General features: G+C 55.3%; 1 protein-coding gene across 11 annotated transcripts in view; it reads right to left on the reverse strand.

Moving 5' to 3' along the window:
• Window positions 1-18,188, reverse strand: part of MSI2 (musashi RNA binding protein 2) — a 391,199-nt gene that overhangs the window by 33,590 nt on the left and 339,421 nt on the right. For 10 of the 11 annotated variants that reach the window (XM_045488282.1, XM_045488277.1, XM_045488274.1 and 7 more), the window contains exon 10: window positions 15,972-16,046. In XM_045488282.1, coding sequence (XP_045344238.1) covers window positions 15,972-16,046 — 75 coding nt within the window. Of the gene's footprint in view, window positions 1-10,623; window positions 12,127-15,971; window positions 16,047-18,188 lie in introns of those variants that run through there. The other variant, XM_045488283.1, reaches the window with a different exon arrangement.

Below are 18,188 nucleotides of genomic sequence, written 5' to 3' on the forward strand. Positions count from 1 at the left end.
CTCTCTCTCTCTCTCTCCTGCCCTTCTCCCCTGCTCACGCTCTCTAAAATTAAAAAAACAAAAAAACAAAAAAACAAACAAAACTCCAAAAGTTAAATTGTGGTGCACATCTGCACGGTCCATCACTCCACTTTCTTGTGGAAGGAAAGGTCCTCCTGACAATACAATGAATCTAACTCTTGTGACCCTCTCTTGTGAGACCCACCGCGGGGCCTCCATTCAGAGCAGTGGGGCTCTGGCCTGGCCTCGGGAGCCTGCACAACACACGGAGAATCAGGTGTGACCCACCTCTCTAGCCTTCCAGGGGCTTCCAGGGGCTTCTGACGCACGGGGGAGGCAGACAATCCCTGATTTAGAGGAAGCCTTGGAGTGTCCTTGTTTTTTAGTAAACACTGAAAGGGGGCCGCTGTTGTCGGCCGCAGGGTATAAGGGAATGCACGTCTTTCTTTGCATCCTCTCCCCTGCCCGGTACGAAAAGGTGCCGGCCTGGGTGTGGACTGCTGGCGATATGGTCCTGGCACAGTCACTCCTTATTTCTGTGACCTTGGATGAGTCAGTGGGCCTCTGTGCCTCTCACAGAAAGAGGAGATGAGAAAATTCGGAGTTTCCTTATGGCTCCAACAGGCTGTGATTTCATGAAACACTCTCTTGTGATGCACATAGCCATCCCGAATTGTCCATCATGAAATGAATTTTCCCTATGCTGTGTTTGCTTAAAGCACTCTCCACCCCTTCCCCAGCACGTCCTGCACCTCCAACCACCAGCATTTTCTAGAGATGGTTCAAACATTCCTGGCTAAACCCAGTGTTGCTTTATAGAATCCAAACACTCAAAAATAAGCAACCCAAAGAAGAAATTGTCACCCAGAATGTCGGAAACACGTCCTAAAACAGTTTAGAAAACCATCTGTCATCTGACTGGCCCAGGGCCCTCCCCACCTCCCGGGCAGGCCTGTCTGGTGAGTGACAGGGCTGGTTCATTTAAAGGAAGTCCAGAGCTTTGTGCAGAGAGAGAGAGACAGAGTGGCCGCTGCGAGGGGGCGAGGGTGGAAAAGGGATGGAAAAAGGGTGGATGGTGTACTTTTGGAGGAGGACGACTCTGGGAATTCAGATCGGAACAGAGGGTCTGAAAAGGAGGGGGCAACTGATATCCAAAGGGACACATTTACATGATCAAACTGTAAAATTTTGCTTTGAAGAAAGCTTATGATACGTGTCCACTGAAAAACAGAAAAAAACAAAACCCCGAGTTCCTGGCATTTAAAATAGGAATCTGATTTCCACATACCTTTTTAGGAGCGAGACTGACATTCCCCAAGGACACCGAGAGTGCCATTCTCCTGGAGACACCCTCACCCCCCATGCCAGGAGAGGGGTGGAGCGCCTACTGGGGCAGAGGTGCTGGAGACAGTGTGGGGTCTCATCCTCAGTCAGGAAAATGACCGTCATTTGGGACCTGGCTAAGGTCCCTCTGGAGAGGAAGGCAGAGGGCCGATGAGAAGGCCAGGCCTGCCTGCCTGGGTGTAGGGAGGGGAAGGGTGTGTGGCCTGGGCTCGGGCCTAAAGGAAGTGAAAGGCTCTGGGGTCGAGCCCCAAAGGCGTTGGCACCTACGGCAGAGGGGTGGCACGAAAATAGTCCCAAATAACTTTTAATGCAACTGCTGTTTCGCTTAATTTTCTCTTTAGATGTTTCAACGCGGATGAAGGGGAGGAACGCTGCACGTCAAACCTTTACGAGGTTTTATGGTCTGGTTGTCAGAGAGCCTCTGTTTGGATGAAAGGGTTCGGGGAAGCATAAAAACTGAAGTCAGGGAGCATCCTTTGGAAACGACGTGAAAATTCCCAGAAGAGGCAAGCACAGACCCGGGGCGCCCGGCCAGAAGGGAAAGGTAGTGTGCCTGCGGATTCCTTCCAAATCAGAGGCGCTCAGCGGGCAAAGCAGACAGCCCGCCGTCCTCATGCCCCTGAGAACCAGCAGTGGGGCGAGGCCTGCCCCCCACCCCCCCGCGGAGCTTTGTGGCTTCTGATCTCCTTGGTGACTGATAATGGGCCCTAGTCTCAACCAAGCTCCCAGCCTGGAGTGTGGGGTGGAGGACTGTGGGAGGAGAACTGAGAACATACTTTAGGCGCTGCTTCCTTGCTGGGAGCCAGGAAGCTGAGAGCTCTACGTGGGGACTCTGGCCCAGCATCCTTCTTCCTGGGCCCTCCTACCCTCCAACAGAGAGCTGGGGCCCGCAGTACCCTCACTCACCCTGAACTTCTGCAGGGAGCTATGTTAGAGCCCTCCCCATCTCCAGACGCTTACCCTCTCCGTAAATACTTACTGAGCACCTATTACATGCCGGAAACCGTTCTAAGCACTGGGATCATAGCAGTGAACAAAACTCACATGTTCTCTGCCCTCATGGAGCCTACAGTCACTAGCCTCTGACAAGAAAGGGGGGGGGGCGGGGCTCCATCTGTGGGACCACACTGCACACAAACCAGCTCCCTGGGAAGGAGAGGAAACTGGCCGATAACAAGCAGGGCCTTAGATAAAGGCTCACTCTGCCAGGGAGAAGGGAGGGATCTCTCATGGACCCGTCCAGTCTGCAGCCAGGCCCGTGTCCCCTTTAGGGTCTCCTCCTAGCTGAGCTCAAGCCCTGGGTGTGGCTACCCCAAATTCTGCTCGAAGAGGCGGGCAGCAATCAGAAGTGCTGGTCAGAGACCTGCATCCAGAGTGGCTGACACATTCCACGTGCTCTGGTTCCTGGCCGTACGAGGACAGTGTTCAACATCACGCTTACGCTCCGGCGAGACCTCAAGAGCAAGGATGGCCGCAGGGAGTTCATGCCGAAAGCAGCCCTCACTGCTCTGTGCCAGCAGCTTGTGGTCCTGGATAACCCAGGGCTCCCCACTTGCCCACAGAAGGAACACCTGCCTGTCTCTCTCAGACCAAGACCAAGATCTTCAGGTGAAGGGATTCTGGACCGTGGCCTCTAAGGACACATTGGCAGCTATTCTGAGTTTCTCCTTTCATGAGGGAGAGTTCTCTCTCCCCCCACTCCTTGTAAACACTGCAATTTCTGCTTAGGAGATGCTCCCCCACCTACCCCCAATGGGTGTCAGGACAAACCACTGGTCTCACTATTGGTCCTTCTAGAGCTGGCTATTCAGATGGCTTTTCACACTTCTTCTTGTTCCCCAAATTTCAGATGCTGAGCCAAAAAATCCTGCTTCCTCCCCACAGGGTCTCTCACTGATCCATTTAAATCTAAATGGCCTGGAGTCTCTATGGGCCTCCTCACCACGTCTACCTTTCCCCGCCCTCCGCCTCCAGCTTCGTTCTATATGGGCCTTTGCAATGGCTCTGCCACAGCACGGTTCCAAACACCCACGCCGATGGCACCCACCTCTATGGACCAGGGCAGGAAACACTCAAGCCTTGAGCACCCCAAGACTTCGGGCTGGAAGACCCCAGGTCCCCATCCTGGCACCATCAGTTGCTCAGTGAGAGCACTAACATCTGTGATCTCAACTCCCCCTGCCCCCCCAGATGCAAAATGTAGACACCCCCCCCCCGCCCCCCACTTTTTGGTCTCCTGAGATATGAGACTTTCTGCCATCAAGTGGCAGAGCACCGCTGCATCTGGCATCACTGACGGGCGGACCATGGACGGTCAGGGAGTCTTGGGGGAAAGCCAGGGTGGTGAGGGAGGCACTCCGGGGGGCTCAGGGCAGCTGTTATTTACCAACAGGTACAGAAATATTTCACATTTTTAACAGTCAGTATGGCCTACCACTGCATCCCAGCCCAACCCGCAAGGACCAATGGCAGAACCTTCCCTCCGCCTGTTTCCTCGCCGATACGTGAGAGAGTTTGGTCTAAATGATGAGAAAGTAAGCGGAACACCAATGGCAAAACGGCAGCTACCACTGTAGCACTTTCCACGGGCAAGACCCCAGAAAGTCTCCCCTGGCGGGCCCTTCCTAGAGGACCCGGGATCATCCCAATGAGCCTGACCCCCGCCCCCCTGCCAGGAAGCCATCACTGGCCCCATTTAACAGAGAAAGGGCTCCGGGGTCGGAGAGCTTAAAGGAAACCGTGCAGAGTGATCAGAGCAAGGTGGCAAAGTCCCATCTCCCACACTCACCGGTTGTGACCCAAGAAAAGTTTCCTAACTGCCGTCCCGGGTCCCTTCTGCTCTGCTGTCAAGGAGGCTAACGGTGCCTCCGTGCAGGGCCTGCTGGGAAATTCAGGGAGATGATGGCACTGGGTGCTCAGCACCGTCCTCCAGCATGTGGCAAGCCATCAGCAAGCGGAATAATAACTTTTATTTCTATTTTTATTATTATTGCCCAAGGTAATAACAGTAGCGGAGCTGAGAACTCCCTCTGGAGCCTTCCTGTTCTAAAATCCTATTAATTTACATGACATTTCACATCCAAAGGGCTTTCATAGATAACATTTATAATTTGCTCGTGAGTGATAAAGGGGTGTTTTATCCGAAGCGCGAGCGCGAACTTTGGTGGGGTAATATGACGGCAGGAGGCAAAGGGCTCGCAGGGGCTCAGGGAGGGACGGGGCCCAGCGACGTGGTGACCACAGGTGTGGACGTGGATCCCGGAGCTCTAGTGCCCGTGTTATCAGCCGGACTGGCTGCCCTCTTGCCCTCGGGCTTGTCCAGCCCCTCCCAGCTCCTCTAGGAAGGGCGGGCCAGAAGAGCCTCTCTGGGTCATTCCATCTGACTGGAACCCTGCTCGCTTCTCTGCCCCCAACAAGTGCCGTGCAGAGGCAACAGCACGTCTCCCTGGTTCACCACCACGTCCCAGGCATCTAGGGCAGGGCCTATGACTTGACATGTGCTTAAGAGCTATGTGATGAATACGCAAAAGATGGGTAGGTGGAGGAGGGGCGGATAGGTGCAAGGGGGCTGGGGAAGGGCTGCTCCTAGCCCTGCCTGAACCTTAGCCTGTTCAAGACTGGTATCAGAGGAAGAAAGCTTGGAGCGGCCTCAAACATGTACCATTAAGAGAGCTGCAAGGCTGGAAAACCAGGGCTGCCCTGGGGCCAGCGAGACACCTGCTGAGGCTCAGAGCAGGGCAGCGGGTGGAGGGGTGGAGGGGTGGGGTGGGGGGAGCGGGAGGTGTTAGCAGGCTGTGTTCTCCTCAGAAGCAGCCAGCCCTAGCGTGCCCGGGCCCACTAGGTGGGTTCAACGGTACCCGCAAAGGCCTTGACCGGGAACAGCCTCCTAAGACAAGGGCAGGGACGGCATCCCTGGCCCTCAAATTCATTCCCTGGGTCTGGGAAGAAGTGGCATCAGCTTCCCGATGACAAAGTCTTTTGTCCAGCGGGCCTGGCCAGGTAACGGCACAGCCTCGACCCAGATGGGGCCCACAGAATGAACAGAGGCAGGAATGCAGGGAAGGAACGCATATGATGCGTTGGTGCCTTTACACCTGCTGGATGTGGAAAACCCTTCCCTCAGCTGCCTGCTGAAATTCTATTTGACTTCAAAACGCAGTTCAGATATCACCCCTTCCTGAGAGCCTCCCAAGCCAAGCCAAGGACTCTGTCCCCTGTACTCACTCCGCACACCAGTCAGACTGCACTGGAACACACCTGGCCCCATGTGGGATGTCCTCCAGGCTTGGCCCTCCTTGCTCGCTTGCTTAACATCCCTGTGCCCGGAGAGGACCCAGCCCGGGGCAGGCTCTGATGACCCTTTCCAGAACACTGCAGAAAGCGTGCTCTTGTCCTGCCCTCACACCTGAAGGCACAGGGAGGAGAGGTAGTGACCCCACGGGCTGGGATCCCTCAGGGGCAGGGGATCCAGGTTGACCCGCATTCTGGGGAAACGTCTCTGGGCAGGGCTCCCCTCCATTTCTTCGGCCTGGGGAGGAGGAGGGCATGGGGGCCACACCTCTGCCTTCTGGTCTGTCCTTGGCTGTCCTCGGGAGGACATGAGCTGCCCATCCCTCAGGCCGGGCACTGCCACCTGCCAATAATTTCACTCAATATATATATATTTTTTTTGTGGGCACCTGGGTGGCTCAGTCAGTTAAGTGTCTGACTTCAGCTCAGGTCATGGAGTTTGAGCCCCACATTGGGCTCTGGGCTGACAGCTCAGAGCCTGGAGCCTGCTTCGGATTCTGTGACTCCCTCTCTCTCTCTGCCCCTCCCCTGCTCATGCTCATGCTCTGTCTCTCAAAAGTACACATTAAATAAAATACTTTGTTGTTCTTTTGCAGGCTTTACACATGCTTTAGCTGATAGAAATTTCAGTGGCGGGCTTTCACATGCTTTAGCTGATAGAAATTAAAACCGAAGGGCTTGAAGAAAGGTGACTATGGTCCTGCTGACAGGCTGACCGGGGACTTTGTGAGCCTGGTGGTACAGGTGCTCCAGGAGGCGGGAGAGGGGAGCGAGGATGGCCATCGGGGGTAGATGGCATCAGATAGGCATGGTGCTCAACCCCCGGGAGGAGGAGGTCCGAAGCCACATCCGCAGCCTCCCTCACGCTGCCCCAGCCTCTGGCAGGGTCCCCTCCTTGGATATGACCCTACCCTCTTCCCAAGCGCTAGATCATGCCTGATCCCAGTGCCCCTCTTAGCAACTTGCGAGGAAAGGGAGCAGGGCAAGGATCAAGAGACCCATTTGACAGATGGGGAAACTGAGGCCGAGAGGAGGCCTTACTCTCCCAGCATGCCTGGAGTGAGCACAGCGCTCCGGGCTTTCGCATGGGGAGCTCAGCGCTCGAGTAGTCGCATTTCCCTTCATTTATGCAGAAGAGCGTCAAGAGGCATGGAAAGCTGATCGAAAGTGAAACCCGCAATTCCCGTCAATTCAGATCGCTCCAATTCATTTCTGCAAACATTTATTAAGTGCCTATTAGGCATTGCGCTCTGCTTTCATCTGGGAATAGCGTCAGCAACCGGTTCTCCATGCGGAGGGCGGAGGCCCACACACGGCCCCGAAGGCCCTCACGCCAGGATTTGGGGTGTGCGCTGGCACTTGACCTCTCCGTCTTTCAGAGCAGCAGACAGGCCTTCCTGACTACGCCTGCCCTCCACTGTCAAACGAGAGGGTAAGGGGCACGTGGTGCAGGAGGTGCTGGCTTGTGATTTAAGATCGGCCCGGGGATCCAGGCTGGGAAGGGGGGAATCCCTGGAGGCGATGCGTGAGGGCCGCAGGGCTGTGCAGATCGGGGTGGGTGATGAACAGACGTGCGCGCGGGCTGCTGTGTCAGGAGGGGCCTTCTTGACAAGGGAGCGTTTGTCTACAGAACTGCGGGTGCCCAGGTGCGCGGGTCCGAGGTTACGTCCGCGTACCTGGGCGGCCAATCATCTCGTCTTAGCGTTTCAAGATCGGCTCCCAGCAGCGAGGAGCCAGCCGTGGCTCACTGGGTGGGCCCCGTTCTGGAACCCAACGGGAAGCTACGAGCCAGGCAGTGCTGGCGGAGCCTGGGGACCCACCAGATCGGGGGTCCACCAGGTCAGGGACCCACCAGCTCAGGGGGTCCACCGGGTTCCCTTGCTGGGGGCACGAGAGCCTTGCTGGGGCAGAGGTGTGAAGAGAGAGGCCCTGCCGCAGGTCAGTGGGAGAACAGCGCTGAGGTTTAAATGGACACCCAGGTGAGGGGTCCTCCGAGCCTCTGGTTCTACAATTCCAGCACAGCAAGCCAGGAGCTGCCTCCCCCGACAAGGTGGCAGAGGCCGGGGGAGGAGGGCCTTGCTCTTTCCCCTTGAAAAACCTGAACTTGGCAGAGACCAAGGCAGGATTGCAAGTGCAGGTTATCACCTCTCCCCAGTGGGGTCAGAAGGAAGGGGTGGACAGAAGGGAGCAGTTGCTCCCCGCACTGGCCCAGGCTACCAGTCGAGGCACGATCCTAGGCCTTTGATGGGGCAGCCACGGGCATTTCTGAACACTTGACAAAACGTCCTAAACCAGACAGAAGCGACAAGGTTGGGTGTGAGCCGCTTTAGGAAGCAGCCTGTTCCCCACGGCCAAGGCCCGCTCTCCTCAGTCATCCGGCTTATGGCAAACTCCTTCCCCTCCCGAGCACTTGGGCTCTCTTCACTCTGCTTTCTACCACCAGGCCGCGCCCTTCCAGACAAGACAGACCACTCAGCCTTTGTCTTCGCTCAGACTAGGCGAACCTGACCGAAGCTTACCTGGCAGCTGCCCCTACTGACCGTGGGCTACAGAGGCTTGTCCTCCAGAGGGGACATGATGTCCTGGAGCTCCCGCACCTCTCCTCGGACCACACCCACCTCCCTCCGTGTGAAACAGAACAGCCATCTTCCAGAGTGACCGGAAATCACCCAGCACCCGAGAACCATCATTAGAGAAATAAGGAAGGCGAAATACGTGGCGAGTGGGCATGGGTCCCAGATCCAGCAACCGCGCAGGCATCACTAATCAGTCATAGCCCCTCTTTCTTTCTGTTGAGCTAGGACTTGGCCTCAACATCACTCTTAGGCCGGTGCTCCAGGAGGCCAGTACCCATCAGTCAACATCGGCACGCGAGAGGAAGCCCGTTTTCTGTTGCTGGAGAGATCCAAGCACAAGCTCGGACTTCCAGAACCAGAGTCCCAGGGTGACCCCATGCACTGCCTGGCTGCTCCCACTGAGCCTGGCTGGTCCCCCCGTATTGCTGATGGACCCCTACAGGGCCACCAGCCGGCCTGAGGCAGGGAGAGGAACGGAGCCGAGAGGTAGTGAGGCAGAGGGGAGGAAAGAAGAGAGGAAGTGAACGTGCAGGAGGAAGGGAACAGAACTGACCCTTGTGGCTTCTCCACGGGCCCCCCACCTCTCTGATTCACCTTGGAAATCTAATCACATTACTCCTCTACTTAAAATCCTGTAAGCATTTTCACTTGCTTTTGGGATCAAATCTAAATTCCTGAATCTGACTCACAAACCTACCGTGACTCAATCCTGCCTCTCTCTTTAGTCTCGTCTCCCCTCCCCCACCCAAGATACCCCCCCCACAAGCTGCTGTATAATCTGTGGGACCTGCACTGCTTCCTCTTTCAAGTTTGTGGCAGAGATTGCTAAGTATTCTGTATTATTCCATTATTATTATTATTATTATCCTGTATGTATTCCACTTTTCTTCCTCAGTACCCTGTTTTTAGCTGGCATGTGGCTACCTGAAATAAAGGCATTTCTGAGGTTCCCTTGCAGCTAAAACTAGTCATATGAATGAAATCTGATCAGTGGGATCTAAGCGGAGTGCCACACTTAACTTCTGAGAAGTAGTAAAGGGAAGAGATGTGCTCTTCTGGGACAAGTATATAATGGCTGGAGCTTGGGCAACCTTCTTAGACCATGAGGTAGGGTTTTATGTTGAAGAGAATAGAACGTGAAGAGTGGCCTCTAATACTGTGAAGCCACATCCAGGCTTCTTTTACATGGGAGAAACAAATTCTTACTTTGTTTTGGTCAGTATTACTTTGGGTTTTCTTTCTTTCTTAAAACTACCTGGTTCAGTGTCTAAGCATGTCATTTCTCTGCCCGGGATATACTTCCTTTCCTTCTCTCCCTAGTGAATTTTGTTTGACTTTGCGAGACGACCCAGTTCGAATGTCATCTTCTCTAAAGGGCCTTTCCTGACAGTCCCCTAGGCTGGACAAGCAGCCACCATTGTCTCCTTGTAGCAAAGAGAGATTCCCTCTTTATAGCTAAGCACCTGTGTCACGATGTCCAATGGCCCTGACGACTGGTTCTCTCTCCATCAGCGGGACTATGAGCATTTTCAAGGAGTGAGCCTCATTCACGTCCAGACCTGGTACCTAATCTAGTACCTGCCAATGTGCAGATGGGGAGGAACTGAAACTGCAGGGTTGGGGTGTGAGGGTGGGCAAGAAGTCCCAGAAATTCTCTGGCTTTACTCGGGGATCTTATATCATTTCTTTCACTGACAAGCACATCCACCAATGGGCAGCTCCACTGAGGCTGACAAGGAAGAGAAAACCACTCTGGAGAGTGACAAAAGAACACGATTTCTAAACCTTCTAATTGCACAGCATTTACCACTTTACAGGGCACGTTCCCAGATACACGTTATCCTACTTCATTCTAACAACCTAACTAGGCTCTGTTATCATCCCGGGGGCTTAAAGGGCTAAATCACTTGCTTAAGGTCACATGGCAACTACATGGCCAAGTAGGACCTGGAAATGAGGTCCCTGTAGCTTCACGTCTCCAACCCACACTGTGCAGGGGAGTTAGGAAAACAAACCATGTGCAAAGCACACATAGGCCGGTGTGCACGAGCATGTGCACGAGCTTACACACACCTGGGGCACAGATGGGAGGGGCTCCAGATGTTCCAGTGACATTTTCTCTCGAGGGCAGGAGTGATGTCAGAGGAAGGGCCGCGGGGGCTAACCGTGCAGCTGCTGCATGCAGAGTGCGTGCACATGGTCTGCCACTCCGCTCAAGGACAGGACCGCCTCGAACAAATGCAGGGGACGTGGGGAAGCAGGGAGGGCTGGCGACAGGCAGCAGCCAGGGGGGAGTCCACATGCTTTCAGAAACTGCACTAGGCTGTCATTGGTACCAGTTATTCCGTGCATTCACCTCCCCCGGAGCGAGAACAGGACACTGTCAGGCTAAGAGATAGCAGCACACAGCACGTCCGTGATAAACAATTTATTTTTCTACCTCAGTTGCTTACAGGGGGAGAAAAATAAAACGTCATTAGGGAGAAGCACAGATGAACTATTTACAGAGATGAAGAAAATTCACAATGGCCATAACGTCTGCGAGGCAAGCATACTAGGACAAGTTCACCAAAGCAAAGCAATTCATAGCAAAACAAAATAAAGGGGGGGGGGGAGGGGGAGGAGCCGTACAGATATGTTTAAAAAAAAACAGCACTCGTGAAAAAGCCTGCAGGAAAATCCAAGGAGGCTAACCAATTATTACATCAAGCATCTTTAATGAGACGAGCAAAACCACACAGGTTGGGTCTCAAGGACAGTGACATTCAAACAGATGGATCTGCTCACATCAAAAACATCCAGTGGAAACACGTGGGTGGGTCACTTCTCACAAACTATGCGCATAAACAAAGGGGTGACTCTTGAGGGTCCTGCTGCGCTCTATTTCATCAATCCAAGAGGGTGGGGGCATTTTATTTCAAATGCAGAAGTGGAGGGGATCAGGATCACAGGAAAAGCAAGCCCTTCTGGGGGGGGGTGACCATCAGGGGTGCCAGTCAGATCAGGGAGACCCTCTGTGTTCTGTCCCCTCCTACATCAGTGGGCCAAAGGGCCGTGATGCCACCAGGGAATTCAAGGCCAGGGTGGGCAGGGAGGTGAGGGTGGGGGTGCTGGGGAAGGCCCCTCCTTCCTGTGCCCACGGTGCCCGAGACACGGCAGTGCCCAGGTGACTCTGCTGTCCCTTCTCAAAGACAGGTGTACTTATGTTATTGGCAATAGCCACTGATGGACTGGCCCCCAAAGACAAAAACAACCAGATAATGCTGGTTTTTCAGATACAGTTTTCCTTCCAGATTCAGTTTTCCACACATTAGTATTTACAGGAACAGGGTGTGTGTGTGTGTGTGTGTGTGTGTGTGTGTGTGTGTGTGTGTTCACTTTTGGTACTGTCCACTATAGGACATAGGTGTTCCAAGTCACATATCCCCAACTCCCGTGGGCCATCCGCACTAAAAGCCCACCCCGTGGAATGTCCCAAGAAGCCTATTTGGTCAATATTTAAAGTAATTTGATGCCTGTTTCCTGGACTCCCCTGAGGAGGCTCTACAAAGTTTGTGAGAAGTTTCCTTCTGGTCCCGTTACATTCCAGGTGAAGGTGGGAGGTTGGGGTAGGTGGGGAGAATGTTCACACTGGGTACAAGAAGCAAAATGCCAGGGGACCGCACAAGAAAAAAAAAATTCTTTTTAAACTGAGTGAGGCAGTGAGGACATGAGTCTTTTCCAAGAATTAAAAAAGAGAAAAAGAACATTGGTTCAAGCGGGAAGCTAGGACAGTCTCGGCAGGCACGGACAGTGGCTGGGCTGGCCCCGGCCGGGACTGTGTCCTCTGTCTAGTAATGGTAGCAAACCCCACTTTGTTATGCCTCTCTTAAGAGCTAGTTGATAAAAATTATGTCTTGTGAAATCGGCAAATAGTCTGCAAAGTGAAATAAGAACAGAAATTAACAGATTACATGGAAACGAGAGTCCAGGGGGCGGGGGGAAAGAGAGGAAACGAGGGAGGTCGCCGATGAGGACCATCATTCTTTGAGCCCCAGTACTGATCCTCAGGGGACGGGGACGGGGTGCACGCGGTGGGCACTGGGCCTGGGAAGAAGGAGCCGCTCCCACAGTGGTTGGTCACCACTTGATCTTTCTAGAGAACTCCTCCTCACTCTAACAATTACCCGTACGTGTCCAGCCCTCTTTGCCAGCATCTCACTTACTTTCACAGAATCCTGAGGGTGGGCAGAGGCAGGCGCCGCTTAACGCCAACCGTGCGGCCCCGGACGGTGTGCTGCCGGTCACAGAGGCAGAACGGGGCTCTGCTGAGGGACACGGGCAGCCAAGCACAGGACAGGAGGTGGGTATTCACAGAAAGGGCCTGCCCAGGTGAAAAGCAGGGCCCTCTTTCCTGAGAGGGGACCCAGGGCACACGGTTGTGAACAACCTCAGGGGCTCTCTGAGGTAAGCCCTCGCACGGCCCCACAAGGATGGGTCCAGAAAGGGGCTCGGAAGGGTGCGGCGCCCCCACACATCGTGAGAGAGACTGGGGGCGGCAAACAGGGGAAGTGGCGCTTGGCAAGGACACGGACAAGAAAGATCACGAAGCAAAAACCTCAGGGCCGTCTGGTGGGGAGGGCAGTGCTGCTGTCACCGACTCACAGAGCCCCAGGGTGCGGGGAGGGGTCAACGGAGTCCACTGGAGAAGGGTGAGCGGAGGGCAGATTTGGGCTGCCCTCCTCCGGGCCGTCCCTCTGCACCCAGCCCACTCGCCAGGCCCGGTAGAACACTCCTCACAGGCACGGGGCAAGAGGCAGATGTCAGGGCATTCCAAAGCTCCCGACTCACAGACCCTGTCCCAGGGCGGAGGCTCCAGGAGGGGTCAAATTTGGTTCTCGAGGGGAGCCACCACAGGGGACTACCTAGGCTGCTGGGGAACAGCAGACGGGGCGTCTGCCCCGCGAGAGGCAGCGACTCCAGGGGGCGAGGGCAGCGGGGTCTGGATTCTGAAACCGGCCTGCCTCCTCCCAGGGTGATGTGGGTGGCCAGGCCCCGCCACGGGGTCACCTCGTCCCAGCCCGGGGCCACTCCACACACCGACCCTCCCTGACAGCAGGTGGCCTCACTCTTCATGGCCATCGGTGAGGGCACACAAGAGACTTCACACCCAGGTGTGAGCTGCAAGGGTGGGGACTGGAGAGTCTCATGGCTGGGAGACAAGAGGACAGCCAAGTCCCACGGATCAGGGAGCCTCTGGCCAGACAGATTCCTGTCCTCATCAAGTCCAGCCAACTGTGTTAAGCTACAGGAACCGGTGACTGTGACACACAGACCCTGGACAGGGTCAGTCCTAGCCCACTCCAGGTCCCTCACACCTCTGCTCTGTTCCCGAAGCCTTGGCTTCCAGTGAAGGGCTGGGCAGCTGGAAGACTATGTCATCCTACCCAGCCTTGGTCGGTCACTCTCGCCTCTCTGTGTGGCATACATGTCCGTTGAGGGCAGATCCAAGGACACAAGTCCTTTCGACAGAGGTTTACCAGACATGTCCTGGGATGGCTCGTGAGGCAAGGGCAGGCTCTTAGACGAGACAGGGCCCTTAGCATGGGATGCACGGTCACCCCCCAAATCATTCCATGTTAGGATCCCCCAACTCTGCCTGCCTGGGACTAGGACCTCACCGAGGGGCAATGGCAACCTGCGTATGAAGGGAGGCAGGCTGAGCTAGGTGTGCAGAGCGGCACAGCGCTCCCAGTGAGTCAGGATGGGAGCCTATATGTTCCCTGGTGAGGAAGCCAGGGGAGGGAGGGGCATGAAAGGCTTTCCTAAAACTGCCACCAGCTTCTGGGCTGAGGAGGATGGGCAAGCAGTGAATAGGGACGTTGACACGCCAGCTCTCCCTGGGAGGAGCAGTGAGCACATGCACATACGTGTGTGGACCATGCACCCCCCACCTGTTTCTTTATGCTCCAGAATGGCGCCATCCAGCCCAACTTTCTACGTGCTGTGCTAACGGCAGCCACCAGCCACATGTGCCTGCTGAGTAACTGAAGTGTGGCCAGGGTGACTGAGAAACTGGAGTTTTCATTTTATTTCATTTTAATTTCAATCTAAATTATAGTAGCTGCGTGTGGTTAGTGTGATCGTACTGGACAGATGGACGCTAGAGAGAGTGTAATGCAGCAGTTAAGACCCAGACCACTTGGGTCTAAATCCTAGCCCTGCTCCTTGCTGCTTATGATCCCCCTGAACAGGGTTTCCTGCCTCTCCAGGCCTCAGGGTCCCCATCTGTAGATGGGGAAAGTCGAATGGAGGTGCAGACTGGCTGTGGTGCCCACTGCCCTGCTTCGAGGGGCCCACGGGCACCCCAAAGCAGCCATCTGCTGTAGACGAGCGGGGGGCGGGGGGAGGCTTCCTTAGAGCCACCCTGTGGAGGGCCCTGCCCTGATGGCCCCAGGGGACACGCTCACGGGGAAGTGTCTCCTACTCATACTCTTCCATACGGAACTTCTGCCGCTGTGCTGGCCGCCCCTGCCCCTCTCAACCCTACAATCAGAAAGATGCACAGACCCCGGGGACTATCCTGCCCAAAACCCCTTGTTTACAGAAGACAGAGATGAGGCCCAGAGATGTCAGGTGATCCGCCTGTGACCAGGCAAGAGCCTAGGGCTTCTGTTGCTGAGTGAGGATCTATTACCCGTAGGGCACGGCTCCAAGTGCCCCAAATGCTTCTTGACCTCCTCTGGAGCACCTTTCCCTGCTCCAAAGCTCAGTCAGAGACGTGCAAATACTGGGTGAGACCCTCACGAACCTCTCCCCTGCCTTCCTCCCTGGCTTCCGGATGTGATCCTCTAAGGACTGTGTCCGAGCTCCCTGGGCCTCTCAGAGCTCTGGGTCCAGGCAGGATGACCAACCAGGAGTGAAACTGCTGGAAGCCCAGCCCCTGAGGGAGCCTCCCCCACCCTGGCAGAGAACCCAAGAAGACAAAGCTTGTTGCTAATGCCTTCTCTAGAAACTCTGGCTGTCCAGCTCTGCACACAGACACCCCAGGTGCCCCTATATACCGTCTGTACTCCAGGTCAGGGAAAGGCTGGCTCACCCCCTCAAGGGACAAGTAAAGCCCCAGAAACATTGCTTCCTTCAGCACCCTTTCCCTCACCCCTGCAAGACCGTGCCTGTCCGGGCTGCCTGCCTCAGGTGGGGGTCCCAGGTCTCCCAGCTGCATGGGAGCTGGGGAACCCTGGGCACGTGAGTGGGCATCACCGCGGGCTCTGCCTCGAGTCTCTGACACCCACATGCAGGGGAGGGACCATCTACACACCCCTACTCACGACAACGAACCCAAACCCCAACGGCACACCACAGTTACACACAGAAGGGCACAGAAGTCAGGGTCGCCAGGAAAAGCTCAAGGAAGCGGGAGTGAGGGGGAATGGAGGGAGGAGGGAGATAGGAGAGGCAGAGGACGAGTCCAGTCCAGTGAGTGAGAACTTGTAACCGGCTCCAGACAAAAGAGAGTGGGTAGAGAGAGGGAGGGCTCCTGCCTCAGCTCTTTCCCTTTCCCCTAAAAGCTGCTGCTCTCAAATACCCGGCACCGAGGACACACTTTGGTTAATCAGACATCGAGCTGCATCCTGACCCTGGAGTTCAGAGGATTTGAACCTCAGCTCCTATAGGTCATTTCTTGAATGGACAGGTGTATGAGTTGTGTTCTCTCTAGGGATCCTCCCGCCTCCCCTCAAATGCAGCCCCCCCAAAGCCCTGGGAGACAAAGACACTCACCTGGGAACTGATAGCCATAGCTAGGAGCAAATCCAGGGTAGCCGCGGCCATAGGTTGCCACAAAGTTGGGATAGCCTTGAACACAGAGAGAAAGATCACAGTTGTGTTAGTACAGCTGCCTCAGGTCTGGGGTGAAATCCCAGAAAGGGCCAGAATGAGGAGAGCCTGAGTTATTTTCCTGCACAAAATGATTTGTCTCCCGTGAGGGTCTTTACCCAGCCAGGGCTTGGGTCACCTCTCTACTGTGGCTGGGGGCACCGCTGTCAGCCTGCTGGTAATTAACCTGTATTTGGGCAGAGAGACCCCCAAAGCCCACGCACTTTCTGGAACCTGCAGAGTAAATGCCACGCGTTAGCACCAAACACGGGGCCTACGCCTGGCTCTGACATTTGGAGAGCTTACCCTGAATGTACTTTACCTTAAAGCTATTGACAGTAGGAGATTAAAGTCCTTGTAATGCCTCCTCCCAAGGCAGCGAGCAGCAGTTCCAGCACCAGACAAAGCAGGAGTACTTGGGGGGGTGAGAGTTTAGGGGCAAAACTCAGGGCTGACCCTGTGCCTCTGGAAAAACACTGGGCTTAAGAAGCCATGGCCCAAGGGAGGCAGGGTCCCAGGGGCTTATGTCCAGGCACGGACACTCCAAAGGGTGTCACAGCATCTTCCCAAGGCCCTCCGAGAACGGTGAGGTTCTGGCTGGGTTAAAATGTGCACCAGAAGCGTGGCCCGCACCCCGAAGCCTCGTGCCACATGTTTTCACGGGCATTTCACAGAAAGTGTATTTTCCACATGATCTCAGCAGGTCACCCCGGGGGTGGCCAGTAACTGTGGGGTGCTTGCTTGTGGAAACTGCTGCCAGGCTGGGTGTGGGGTGCAGAGGAAACTAATGGAACGTTCTGGGGTTGGCGTGGTCCTCTGTGATATATTATGAAACTCCCAGTGAGCAGCCACTCGGCTCTCGACCCTGTATCGTGCTTGCTCGGGCCACGTCACGGTTTATGTCCCTGCCTCTTGCCCCAGGCTACAGAGAAGGCTGGCGTGTGGCCTGCTTGGATGGATTCTACCGGCCACCGGAGACCCGTGGCTACCCCCCTGTTCCCTTCCCGTCAGGCCCACTCTGCCTCCCTCCACTCAATGGATCGGACTCTTAAACTACACTCATGCTCTTCAGCAGTTGACTTTTGCTTTGACCTCTGAGGGGGGTGTCTATGATTGTTTTCGGCTGCCCAGCACCTGAACCCCATTTCTGTATTTGAGTCTTAGAGAGAGGCCTGCCTCCCATCACAGAAGCAGAAAAGGGCCCTTGCTCTCTCTGAGCTAGGCAGCTGGGAAGTAGGTCATGAGCCTGTGCTCAGCTAACGGAAGTCTTCCTTGGATCCATTTCTGGGGCTGGTGGGGCGGAGGAGGGGGCGGTAATGCAGAATTTATTCTGATGACATCAGCGTGAGCCCAGCACCCGGCGGCGGCAACGGTGGCCTCCTGACCAGGTCGTTCATGGGTTGTGGCTGTGGCTGACCGCCCAGCTCCCCGGTTCCTGCCTATTCTCCAGCCTTCCTGGCAATTCTGTGTGTTGATGAGCCCCTGCCAACAACCTCCTTTTTTTGCTTCCAGCAGCCAGAATTGTTTCTGTTCCTTGCCACCAAAATGCTGGTAGGAAGTTGCTCTGATGGGTGGGGTTTATGATAGTCTCCATAGCCACGAGGGCAGCAGTGTCTCTGCGGTTTTGTACAACTTAAACACCCGCAGACACAGGCTCTGGGGTCTCGCCATCCGTGTCGCAAGTGCATCTGGACACGTTACCAGCATCTTCTGACCTGCGGCGCGGGCTAAAGGAACAGGATCATTCCTGAGGTTTCATCTGGAGGGGACTCCGGCAGCGTTGAGTTACAGTCTGCTGGTCTTCCTGCTGCCTGTTCATAGAGCTTTGATGCCTTAGAGGTCCAGAGGTGGGACCCGCCCTTCCTCACGTCTCCATGCCTGCTGGTGTCCTAACTCCTGCTCCACCAGAGGAACTGTCATCAGACCCAGAAGGGGGGCTCGCCCTTGTGGGCATCAGGACACTTGGGTTCCACGCTTGCCTCTGGTCCAAGGCCATGCCCTTGGCGGGGAGGGTCTTCCTTGTCCTCTGTCAGCTTGAGTCTTGCCAGCCGTACAAAGCTCTGCAAGGTCCCATGCAGCATGGATGCGCCCAAACTCTCAACTGAGACCAGCCGTGGCTCC

Source organism: Leopardus geoffroyi, chromosome E1, assembly GCF_018350155.1.
Source record: "Leopardus geoffroyi isolate Oge1 chromosome E1, O.geoffroyi_Oge1_pat1.0, whole genome shotgun sequence".
In the NCBI taxonomy this organism is placed as follows: domain Eukaryota; kingdom Metazoa; phylum Chordata; class Mammalia; order Carnivora; family Felidae; genus Leopardus; species Leopardus geoffroyi.